Source organism: Carassius gibelio, chromosome A2, assembly GCF_023724105.1.
Source record: "Carassius gibelio isolate Cgi1373 ecotype wild population from Czech Republic chromosome A2, carGib1.2-hapl.c, whole genome shotgun sequence".
Classification (NCBI taxonomy): Eukaryota; Metazoa; Chordata; class Actinopteri; order Cypriniformes; family Cyprinidae; genus Carassius; species Carassius gibelio.
In genome coordinates, this window is record NC_068372.1 from 15987039 (window position 1) to 15999318 (window position 12280).

Below are 12280 nucleotides of genomic sequence, written 5' to 3' on the forward strand. Positions count from 1 at the left end.
AAACAAAGATCATTGGTGAGGTCTAGCCACTGGACTATGTACCACTACCAAATAGATACTTAATGCTATTTTTTCTTTATTAGTTTATATTAATTAATTAATTCAATCATTCATGCATTCATTAATTCAGGGACAAATCACATTAGTAATACATAAAAATCAATGTAATATGTGCCAGATTTAGCCAGGATGAATAATGTTACTCTGTAGTTGAATATATATAATCTTTTAATTCTGGTGAGATTCTATTGCATTCATGGGTTCCACTAAAGGTGAAGGATAACTGACTAAGTACTTGGTGGTATATTATCCGCCCTTGTACCAGCTCTTGTGTTCATTGCTGTTATTTGATTTATGTACTCCTTAAATATAGGTGGAGCAAAACCAAGGCATTTTTTATTATACCTGCAGTTCCTGGCAGCCCAGGATTTCCCAAATCACCCTTGTCCCCTTTGACTCCTAATGACACTCTTCCATTGCCTGGTTCAATCGAGAAAAAAATAAATATATAAGATATATTATAATATATAAAATATTCTAAACAAAGAGTTGAAAAGGCTGCTATATATGTATATATGCATATACCTGGTTGTGAATTGTTGTTGTTGACCTGTAAGATTTTTGTTTTGGTATAAGATTAGACATTTTGGACAGAACAAAAGTGAGGATGAAAATATTGTCTGATATGAAATATTAAAAAGAATATGAATCCATGCATATGCTAATGTCAGCATATTCAGGAGTGAACGGTTTTGTTAGTGTGACATTTAAAAATGTACACAGCACGTAAAATCCTGTAATACAATTAATTCACCGCTGAGCCCAACAAATGTTAGAGCTCATGCAACATGCTTTAGTGAGCTTAAGAAAGCACCTCAGATGAGATGAGATAGTGAATGGGAAGCTTCTAAACTTCCCTTGTGGTTAAGGGACCATGGAGAGACACTCCTGAATTTGTAAAAAACAGCATAGTGCAGGCATTATTCAGTTGCAAAATAAATATAAAAAATAAACAATAAACAAATAAATAAAAAATCTGAAAAATCTATGTTTAAATCACATAAATTAGATTTTTTAAAAAAACTGTTCTATGCTGTTTTTATGGTCATGAACCCAGGAATAATCCAGAAAGATCTTAGAAAGCAAAGTAGCCATGGCTAGTGAATTGGGGGAGGAGCTGAGCCAGAAGGACAGAAGGCCACACCCAAAGCCAAACCACCAATCAGAGAATTTCACTCAGTAACTTACTGGTATTTTGCAGTGTGGTTTACGAGGAACTGGGAAAATTGTCTTCAAGATTTAGAGCGGAATCATTTTATGACTTTTGTGAAAATTGCATTTTAGGATGAAGCACACTTCAAACTCTAAATTTCCATATGCTGCAAATCTGATAAGAAGATCAAACTTACTCTATTGAGGCCAATTACTCGTCCTGGTGGCCCTGGAGGTCCAGGTGGACCCGGTGGACCCTTGAATACAGGTAAGCCATTATATTTAATTAGATTAAAAAAATATGAAACATACTGGAAGCATTATGTCACAAAGAAAAAATATTAACATACAGGGGGACCGCTAGAATGTCCTTTATCCCCTTTCCTTCCAGCTATTCCAGGCCGACCCTAAAAATAAAATTTGAGGGAGTTAGTGGAACAAAACATTTATGAAATTGTAAACAATCTTTAAAAATGTATAAAACTAACCAGTCGACCAGGAATTCCATATTCTCCTTTTTGTCCAGGTGGTCCTATCGGCCCCTAAAGATCCAAGAAAAACACACATATTCTCTGATAGAAGTATTTATGCATGCATGCTTTATTTTTTGTGTGAGAGAGATGTATCTTACCACAAGCCCAGGCTGTCCAGAGGGGCCGATGTCTCCCTGCAAAAGTACAACAATGTCAATGTCAGACCACTGAGGAACAACACAAAAAGTTTAAGCTGAAACGTAAATAGTTTCAACCTTCATTCCCTTTGGTCCTCTGGGTCCTCTCAGGCCTGTTATTACAGAGCCATCAGCAGCTATGGATATGCCAGACTCCCCCTTTTCTCCCTATCAGACAATAAAACAAATTATATTCCATAAAACTTTACTAGGCAATCAAGTAGTTCTAATGCAGTTTGTCTCATAAGAGTAATAAGTGAAAAGTCAACTTTCATTAAACGTGCTGTAAGCAATTTCAACCAAGTTCTGCTAACCTGAACACATAAGTGAGAGAGAGAGAGAGAGAGAGAGAGAGAGCGTGGGCCTCTCTTTTTCAATGATCTCTGAGTTGGTAAAAGCATTTTATGTGTGCTATTCAAATATAGCTTAGAGCCCCTTTACAGTAAGCAATCAGATGTGAAGGCTATATTACAGCGATAAAGACAGCAGCTCAGATTTATGAATACTTGAAGACAAAATGAGCCCTCATTTGGAAATTTGTCATGTCAATTGTGTGGTAATGATGGGAGAATTTGTGCTTCTTTATATACAGAAAGCTATTTCTGATCACATTTTAAACTCATACCTTTAGTCCTGGAGGTCCTTGAATACCTGGAAACCCAAAATCACCCTTTGGTCCTCTTGGGCCCTGAGCATTACAACATTCAAGCAAGTTAGTTCCACAATTTTTGATTACCACAAAAATTTGCTTCCATTTGTTACTCTTAAAAAAAAAAAATCAAGGTTATAGTTTATGTGGACGTGAATGGGGCTTATAAGGAAACTGTAGTCAGTTTAGTGTGTTAAGATTATATCACCATGACAACATAACACTGAAAAACTTTTTGTAAACCATCATAACTCACTACATATGCAATGCAGAAGAACTGATATAAGTGCTTAGATAAGTTTAGAAGCTTCCCATTCACTTCCACTTTGAGTTTTTATTTTTTTTAAAAAATTTTTTTGAAGACAATGGAAGTGATTGAACTTGCATTGAACCTGGAATCTTCATTTAATAGTTGTCTCTACCACATAATATGAAGGTGAGAAAAAAATTACTAGTCACCAAAATATGAATGAATTTGTATAGCATTTATATTGCACTTAATCGTGTATTGCTGCACACCCAAAGCGCTTTACAGTCATGAGGGGGTCTCTCATCAACCACCACCAGTGTGCAGCATCTACACTGGATGATGCAACGGCAGAACACACCTGCTCCAGGTGGAGAGGAGAGAGAGACACAGCCTATTCAGCGGATGGGGATTATGAGGCGGCCATAATTGACATGGGCCAGTGGAGGGAACTTGAATAGCACACCGGGGATACACCCCTACTCTTTACAAAACGTCCACAGTGAGCACCTGTGAACCTGCTGGTCTCACTAACACCTCTTCCTGCAGCAACCTTGTTTTCCCAGGAGGTCTCCCATCCTGGGAAATGACCAGGCTCAACCCTGCTTAGCTTAAGTCGGCAACCAGTCTGTGATATGGATATTATATACATTACATGATACTGTAAGGAGAACTGGTAAATTCATATACAAATAGACCATATGACAAGTCTGAATCAGTAAAAGCACTATAAAGATGGGTCAGACCATCTCAAGTGGTCCAAAAATGTTAAACTTGCAAATTGTAAACAAATAGCTTGATCATTTTTTTTTTGAGTGATTACATCTCTATGTGTATGGGCACTGCTAAATGTATTGCACCGTTGTATTGCAAAAATGGTCAAGCAAACTCCATTGGACCACTTGTACTCAGCACTCAGCAACTTAGTAGCATAAGCTTAGCAACTTTATCATCATCAACATATCATCTTGAGATAGTTTAGTGTATAATAGTGTATAAAGCAGACAACAATTGAATGGCATTCTTACAGGGAATCCTGCTCTGCCGGGCAAGCCTTCAGGGCCCTGCAACATGCACCACAAACACAAAGAAGCAAGCAAAAGAGCATAAGCAGTGATATGAATACAATGCATGATTAAAGGGGATTGATCCTGGACACATTTCTTGCTAAATGTAGTTTAAAAGCTGACATCTGTACTGTCCATGTTAAACATGCAGTATCTTAAAAAGCTTTTGAGGGGAAAACAGTGAGCTGCTTTACGTACCATAGGGCCTGGCGGTCCTCTGATCTTAGTGAGGTTCAAATTGGATGCAGTATTATTAACAAGGAGCTGGAGGACAAAAGAAATCATTATCTTTTAGAATCTCAAGCAAAATTTAGCAGCAAAGCAGGTTACCAGACTTTATACTTACATCCTGGAAGTTAATGATCGGTCCAGGAGGGCCAGGGGGACCGGGAAGCCCTGTGATGCTCAGACCATCACGACCTTGCTCACCCTAAGTCACAATTAATAGAGCAATTTACAACATGTTCTACACACAAAGTGAAATTGCTCTCCGACTGCAAAAATCATACAGTGTTTATTTTGTTTGAGATGAATATGACCATGCATTTTTCATAATTTGGTGTGAATCAATAAAATACCTTCTCTCCCGCACTGCCCTTGTCCCCCTTTGGCCCCTGTATACAGCGAGGTAACAAAAAACAGCAAAAACATTACACATTTATTGTGCCACAGTTACTAAAGTACATTTTTATCTTTTGCACACTTTTGTTCCATTTGTACCATTTGAAACATTATTATATTATCTCTTTTGGAAGTACTCCAAAAATGCAAGAAATAGAAGACTGACCCTGGCACCTGGTAAACCAGCTAAGCCTAGTATTCCATCATTTCCTGGGGATCCTGGTTCACCCTGGATAGAGAAGAGACAGGGATCAGGAAACGTATTTCTGACATTAGCCCTATTCAGATGGTTATTGTTGTGAAGTTATTTTCTACCACTGCAGGGACCTTTCTCTGACTGCTTTTAGAATTCAGAATGTCGGTGGAGCCAAGCAGATTAATTTTTTTTACAGGTGTCCCCATGAGACATAATTACTGTCTGAATAGGGCTAACGTGAAATAAAATTAATTTGAGTTTAGAAGGTATTTAGGGTTGTCACGATCTCTAGCTGAAGTGCCCATGAGCTACGCAAGGGTGTTTATATGTATATTTATATGTAGCTTTTAAATGTGACTATAGCGTAGTTTGACAAACCTTTATAGACAAACCAGGGGCTCCGTCAGCACCAGGAAGTCCCTACAGAAAGGAAACAGAACAGGTATATTAATAAAATATTCTATATTGTCAATTTACCCACACAAAACACACCAAAAACCTGACATTGGAATGAATGAATGAATTAATCAATATAAATATATTTAGTTTAGCCATACATATATTTTAATACTGCTTTTTTGATCAAAAAAAATCATACTTAATATTTCAGATAAACAGACCTGAGGTCCTGGTGGACCTGGTAGACCAGGAGGCCCCTTAAAAAAGAAAAAAAGAAAAAAAAAGAAAGAAGAAAAAACTACATCCAACAAACTTTTTTGTGCACAAAGAAAATTATGTTTGATCAATGTAGCATGCAATGATGCATCCAAGGTTAATGAAGGACCTTGATATGTTAATGGAGAATGACAAAATATCTGTAATGGTTTTTACACTCACTTGATAACCTTTTGAAATTCCAGGTCCAAGAAACAATCCGCTTTCACCAGAACCCTCCAAATCCTGTCAGAATAAAACACCTCCTGTCTTTAGACTAATGAGTACAGAAGCAAGACCAACTTAGAAGAATAATAATTAAGGTTCTGAATGGATGAAATGGTGTGCTGACCCTGAAAAGTGATGTTTGAAGAGTTTCTACCCCAAAGAACTAGCATTATCTCAAACCCAGCACAGCTCTCTTTTTAGGGTTTGACTGACTTTTTAAACTAAAGTGCTTCACTAAAAGAATTAAAACATATTTTTGTGACTAAGAAAGAATTGGAACAGATGTGACCGTTGAATTGTCATGTGTCATTTGAGATCTGATTATCCATGATCATTACTGTTTCAGATGAACCTTTAGCAGTAGTCTGTTGTTGACTATAATGTCCTGCATTTAATGTGAAATCCCAAAAGGTGTTTAACCACCAGTGAGTCTCGAAGTAAAATTGATGACTGTCAGCTTAGGATTTTTCAGACCTTCAAAGCGTCCATCATGAAGTTATTACTTAAAGGTCCTGGTGGGCCAGGAGGGCCAGGTGGCCCAGGTACACCCCTCGGTCCTATAGGTCCAATAGGTCCAGGGTCACCATTTTTACCCTTTAGAAGAAGAATGGAAAGAGAGAGAGAGAGAGAGAGAGAGAGAGAGAGAGAGAGAGAGAGAGAGAGAGAGAGAGAGAATTACAATTGAATATAATGGATGCTTTATCTTCACGTGAATTAAATGTGATGATTGCATAGATTCCTATTAAACTGACTAAATTTTGTCCAGGAAAAATTTGTTAAACAATGTTAAATGTGATGCATCATAAAGCTGCGGCCATAAACATGATACCTTAAGTCCAGGGAGCCCTCTTATTCCTTGTTCACCCTATGAAAGAAAAACATTACATGTACAGCTCAAACTGGAACATTTATGAAGGATGACAATACAGTTTTATCGAACACTGAGTGAGTTGTTTCTTCAAGATGAGTTCATTTTTTTTTACCTTCGCTCCTTTCGGACCCTGTGGTCCAGTCAAGCCATCCTGACCAGGAACACCCTTTAAAGGTCAAACAGATGAAAAGGCCTGCTTATGACATCAAGTCAGTATCAATATAGACACACTAAGTTACATAAAAAAAAAAAAAAATAGTATACATGTTTTTATTGTGTCTTGATATGACATACAGGCGTTGGACACAAATATTTGAACGTTTGGAAAATAGGCAATATTTCATTAATAAGATGTTTTAACACCATTAGCCTTTAATATCCCCTTTCTTTAGCTGTATATTGTCTATAAAACACCTGCCAATTGCTTTAGAGAATTTGAAGGACGGAACATGCTTCTCATTTTCTGTTCAAAACTGTCCACGGTGGATTGAAAAGTTATTTTTTTTGGATTTTAGTATTGGTGTCTGTGATTACAATTTTAGCAGTTGCAGCTCTTTTAATGGATGTTGGCTTTGAGAAGTTCTCTGTAGCTGGTTTTTGTGGAAAAGAGTGAATATTGAGGTTTGCCGTCACTTTGATCTTTTGGGTTGGACACAATCCTTCTTAGTGCTCAATGGTCGCCATCATTCAATTTAACTTTCTGTTAAACTTTCTGTTTCTGTTAAACAGGCTTCCATGATTTGTGCTTGTTAAAGGTCTGACAAGTCACCCATTTCCCCCAAGGCTTGTACTAAATACTCCTGAACAAAACTTATACTACACTCCATTTATACTACACTCCAGATACAAACTAGAGACAAGGAGAAGAAAAAAAAACTGAAAGATTATTTTTATATTAACTCATATAACTAAGGGCGTTCACATTATTTAGACTAATCCTAGTATATGATTATGTTTTGTCTCAACATAATATTAAAACTTACATTGCCGTTAGTAAAAAAGACAGATTTTCTCCAACATTGAGAAAAATGCAGCACACAAAATGTCAAAAAGCCTGTGTGTTCATCCCCTTTCAACCTCTACTACTGTTGGTTTTCTGTCAAACTACAAAAAAAGCATCTACAACTAATGTAAGACTACTGTATGTTTTACAGAGAAATACCATTGATGTTTGTTTGTATATGTCATTATTCCTCTATTATTAAATTTGTACTCCAACATAAACTGACCCACCCCCCCACCAAAAAAAAAAAAAGATATATAACAACTTCTAAAGTATCTAACAGCCCTCTGTTAGCTATTTGTAAGGAGTAGAGTAAAGTGTGATGTAAAGCCTTAGCAAGTATTTGGCTGGATACATGCATTAGATTCACTAAACTAAAGTTTTCAGATAGATTGAAAGAAGAAAAGAAAATAACACGAATCAGCTATAAGGGCTGTGGTACAACCATCATTTAGCAAACTAGGAAGTCTTAAGAAGTGATTGATGGGGAATGAATCAATTATCAGCTGGTATGAGTTACTTATCATTTTACACTGCTTCATTTCAAGTTGTCTGAGCGCATTAGACTTCATGTGTTATATGAGATGTCAGGGCCAACAGGAGGAGCAGAAGAGATATGAATTCCTACGAAACAAACTTTTTTTTCTTTCTGTAAGCCTTTCTTAAGCAACTGATTTAACCGAAAAGAGAACATACTCACAGGAAGTCCAGGTTGTCCATCTCTGCCATCCTTGCCAGGGGCACCTGGTGGTCCAGGCAGCAAACTTCTTAAGGGGCCATTAGGACCAGGTGGGCCAGGTTTCCCTGGAGGCCCTGGAGGACCAGGTGGACCCTAGAATATCACATTATTGTTAAAAGAGATATGCACCGACAACCTTTACTATTAAATGCCAGTGCATACAGTATGTACTATAATATCTTCAAAACATGGGCACATTTACTCACTCTAAGACGTTCTGCATCAATGTCAACATCTCCAAATCCAGAGCCGAGAGAATCAAATCCATACTGTCATTGAAAATGGAGATACATTTTAATAAACATGCTGCACAGCATAGACAGTTTTGGATGAATCTAATTAGTTTCATAACTGACACATTTTGCAGCCTTGACACTGTTACTGAACTGATTTAAACCAACAATGAATTGACTGAATTGAAGAAGAATGATGTCTTTTAAGAGGCGCTTTACAGGAGAATTTGAATTGATCTCATATTTGATTATTTTGTTTATTACTTTGAAGCTGTTTTGAAAGTTGTGAAATTCTTTGAAATCTTTATTTTAAAGCATACAGGACAACATCAGAAAACATCAGATTAATTTACAGTTGCCAGAGACACTGTCTGGAGAAATAATGCAGTTACAAATCACATGCTTTAGTAACAAATGCACTCCCCCCTCCCCCCACACATAGTTTCTGTAATATACTCACTGGAGCTTTAGTTGGTCTGGATGGCCCTGGTGGTCCGGGAAGCCCTGGTGGACCAGGTAAACCAGGTTGACCAACCCCAGGATCACCCTAAAAAAAACAACAGGACATAGTGGGATGTTCTGGTTACACTGTGGCATTGAGGATAATCACGTTTGGGATGCTCAACTGCATTATCCCTCACCTTTTCTCCTTTGATTCCTGATTCTCCAGGCAATCCTGGAAGTCCTGGTGGTCCCCTCTTCCCCTGTATTAAAGAGACACTGTATTGAACATGAGGCCAAAAATTAATTATATTATATCCTCCTTTTTTTCAATTAAAACAAGTGAACTATATTTCATGTGACTCAAATTTTAGCTTCTCTAAGCTTCTCTAAATTCAAGTAAAAAGTTGGGTCATCATTATTCAGTTAGCAATTATAATATGTGCACAATAATGTTCATATATCAATTGAACTTTGTGCAACACTGTACTGAATGGATGTCCTTCATCTCTACATGCCAGTATTTTCAACTTTCCATATCTAAGCAAATTATTACTCACCGGTTTTCCTTCTTCACCTTTGCTTCCCTTTAAAACATTGGCAAGAGTTTAAAAAAAAATCTAGTTTACTCAGTCTATACTGCTAAGAAATGAAATGGTTCTATAGATTCTATAGAAATCTATAGATAAAAAGTTTAGACAGCATTATCATAACCCATAGTCTCATAAAGAATAAAAACACGTCTCATCATCATAAGTAAATAATCATACAGGTTGTCCATCTTTCCCTGGTCTGCCTTGTCTTCCTGGTGGACCCACTGGACCTTGAGGTCCTCTCTGTCCAGGCTGAGCTGAATGTATGGGTGGGAGAGATGGTCCAGCAGGTCCAGGGGGTCCAGGGGGTCCCGGAGGGCCTGCAGGTCCAGGTTCTCCACGCTCCCCTTTTTGCCCCTGGCCAGAACCCTGACACATTTCAAGAAGAAATCTTATAATTGAACATACAGCATTATTAGCATCACTCATTATCTTATTCATCAATTTATTAACATGTCTAAATGAAGTCAGTTAATTAAAAAATAAGTCACCTTTTTCTTGTTACAACTGGAAATAAAGCGTAACACTTACATCCCCTGTACTCTCTTCTGTTTCGTCTGTTTTGTAAGTCCCTGAAAAGATTAACAGCCAATATTTAACATTATCAAATAAGGACCTGATACCAAAAAGCAAATAATCAACATTCACAAAACAGGCAAAGAGAAGCTAATAGTTTATCTTAATTAACGAGTGTCCTCTCACCTCTAAGCAGCCGTTCGTCTGTAGGGGTCACATGTCCTGAAACTTCCCCTTCTTCCATGTCAGGTAACATAGTGGGTGGAGCTTGGATAGGAAAGGTTGGTCTATATGTCTGCAAGCAATAATACACCAAATGGCTCTTATATTTTTACAACATACATTAGCTATAATAATATAAACTACAGATCTGAATCTATTTATTACGATTATCTGTTGCCGTGATTAAAAAAAACTTAAATTACAATGGTATTTCATAAAACTATTTAAAGGTAAAGTATGTAATTTCTGCATAAGTAATGGCACCTGCAAAGAATAGAAGGTTTCCAAACACTTCTATCACTCCTACCGGCCCATGGCATCCATTGTTTGGACAAACAGGTATCCCAGACCCAAAATCACAGCATTGATTGAGTTGAGAGTTAACGTCCGATTACACAAACCGGATGTTCCCAACCTTTTTTATCGACTGAACACCTATGACCTTTTTTTTTATTTAATTGAAGTCCCCTCTGACATTTAAATTAACACTCAAACAACTTTACACGTTGCTATTTGGACATAATTAAAATAACTTATTTAATAATTTTGATATTTATGTATCATATTAGGTTTAATTCTGTATACTTGTATATGCAAAAGTTATAATGTTTTGTTAAATTTACATGGGACTGTAGGAATTGTCTTGCTTGGTACACTCCTGTTATGCATTGCAATGCATTACATCACAGCAGATTTGCAATTGGCTTACATGTCCCTTGTGAGAGATCAGTATTAATGTCACCCGTTCCAGTATGTTTTCGAGAGCAATATTTGAAGATATATTTGAATGTAAAGGTATCATATTGCTTCAGAGTATAATATATGGTATATAGTGTAATTTCTGGAGCTCAGCAACTGAGCAACATAGTGTAATTTCTCAGCTCAGCAACCTTCTCCTTCATTTTTTTTTTCATTGCATGGAGCAGTCAGCACATTCATCAAAAAACATTCCTATTTTCCATGCAAGAAAGCAAAAATACAGATTTACAATGCACCAGGAAAGTAAAACCCAGCATTTTTTTGGGGCTCAACACTGATACATAAATGATGTACTTTCTGTCTTGTGTTTGCAAACAACAAAAGATTTAAACCCTTTTGATTCCTCTTAATATTGTAACAAAATTCTACTCCCTGGAGGGACAAATTAACCTCTTTGTTTCCTGTTTGGCAAAGATAAATGAAGCATAATTTCATCAAAGAAACAATAACATTGACTATAAAACATGCACTAAACAAGACAAACAAATATGAAAATTATTTCTTCTTTCATGCTCATCTATTCATCGATGAAGTATGCTTTGCTTTTGTGCACAGAATTTAGAAAAACAACATTTTTTAAAAATTCTAAACTTTTTAAAGTTAAAATGAATTCAAAGTCCGAAAACACTTAATATGAATCTCATATATATAATGCTTTTTTAAAGTTATTGATACACTATTGGTCAAATGTTTGGGATCAGTAAGATTTGTTCATGTTTTTAAAAAGAGCTCTCTTATACTCAACAAGACTGTGCTTATTTGATCAAAAATACAATACAAACAGTGTTGTAATATATCATTATTAAAATTTTAAATAACTGTTTCCTATTTTAATATACTTTAAATGTCATTTATTTTTGTGATGACAAAGCTGAATTTTCAGCAACATTACTTCTTCACTGTCACATGATCTTTCATAAAGCATTCCAATGTGCTGATCTGCTGCTCAAGAAAGATTTCGAATTATTATCAGTGTTGAAAACAGCTGCGCTGCTTAATATTTTTGTAACTATTTTCAGGATTCTTTGATGGATAGCAACATTCAAAACCAATTTTATGGTGTAATTATATTCCGAGACGAATAACACGAACGAGACAGAGAGAGAAATGAAAATGCCCTCACGCTGGGTTCATCCTCCTCACACTGCTCTTCTGCTGCCCTAGGGCCCTGTTTTATTACCAGCTGTTGAATGGACCCCTGACAGATTGAAAGAGAAAAAGAAAGAAACATTTAGTTGTTCAGCTGTGTAAAACAAAATCAGATTGTTTGTGTACAAGATTGCTGTGTATGTTTGCAGAATGCCAAGTGGTTAATCACACTGCAATCATGTTGATACACAAGGGCTGCCCGGAGCTGTA

General features: G+C 36.6%; 1 protein-coding gene across 2 annotated transcripts in view; it reads right to left on the reverse strand.

Moving 5' to 3' along the window:
- LOC128028374 (collagen alpha-1(XV) chain-like) overlaps window positions 1-12280 on the reverse strand; it is a 33272-nt gene that overhangs the window by 7172 nt on the left and 13820 nt on the right. Inside the window, exons 4-32 of one of the 2 annotated variants that reach the window (XM_052615758.1) lie at window positions 12045-12119; window positions 10127-10235; window positions 9956-9996; window positions 9602-9793; window positions 9392-9418; window positions 9032-9094; window positions 8851-8937; window positions 8364-8426; window positions 8119-8250; window positions 6528-6581; window positions 6374-6409; window positions 6019-6138; window positions 5500-5562; window positions 5283-5318; window positions 5041-5082; window positions 4633-4695; window positions 4424-4459; window positions 4192-4275; window positions 4044-4109; window positions 3807-3842; window positions 2508-2570; window positions 1961-2050; window positions 1844-1879; window positions 1701-1754; window positions 1563-1619; window positions 1410-1469; window positions 1249-1290; window positions 586-610; window positions 406-480 (exon numbers count right to left, since the gene is read on the reverse strand). In XM_052615758.1, the coding sequence (XP_052471718.1) occupies window positions 406-480; window positions 586-610; window positions 1249-1290; window positions 1410-1469; window positions 1563-1619; window positions 1701-1754; window positions 1844-1879; window positions 1961-2050; window positions 2508-2570; window positions 3807-3842; window positions 4044-4109; window positions 4192-4275; window positions 4424-4459; window positions 4633-4695; window positions 5041-5082; window positions 5283-5318; window positions 5500-5562; window positions 6019-6138; window positions 6374-6409; window positions 6528-6581; window positions 8119-8250; window positions 8364-8426; window positions 8851-8937; window positions 9032-9094; window positions 9392-9418; window positions 9602-9793; window positions 9956-9996; window positions 10127-10235; window positions 12045-12119 (1927 nt within the window). The remainder of the gene's footprint in view (window positions 1-405; window positions 481-585; window positions 611-1248; window positions 1291-1409; window positions 1470-1562; window positions 1620-1700; window positions 1755-1843; window positions 1880-1960; window positions 2051-2507; window positions 2571-3806; window positions 3843-4043; window positions 4110-4191; window positions 4276-4423; window positions 4460-4632; window positions 4696-5040; window positions 5083-5282; window positions 5319-5499; window positions 5563-6018; window positions 6139-6373; window positions 6410-6527; window positions 6582-8118; window positions 8251-8363; window positions 8427-8850; window positions 8938-9031; window positions 9095-9391; window positions 9419-9601; window positions 9794-9955; window positions 9997-10126; window positions 10236-12044; window positions 12120-12280) is intronic. The other variant, XM_052615759.1, reaches the window with a different exon arrangement.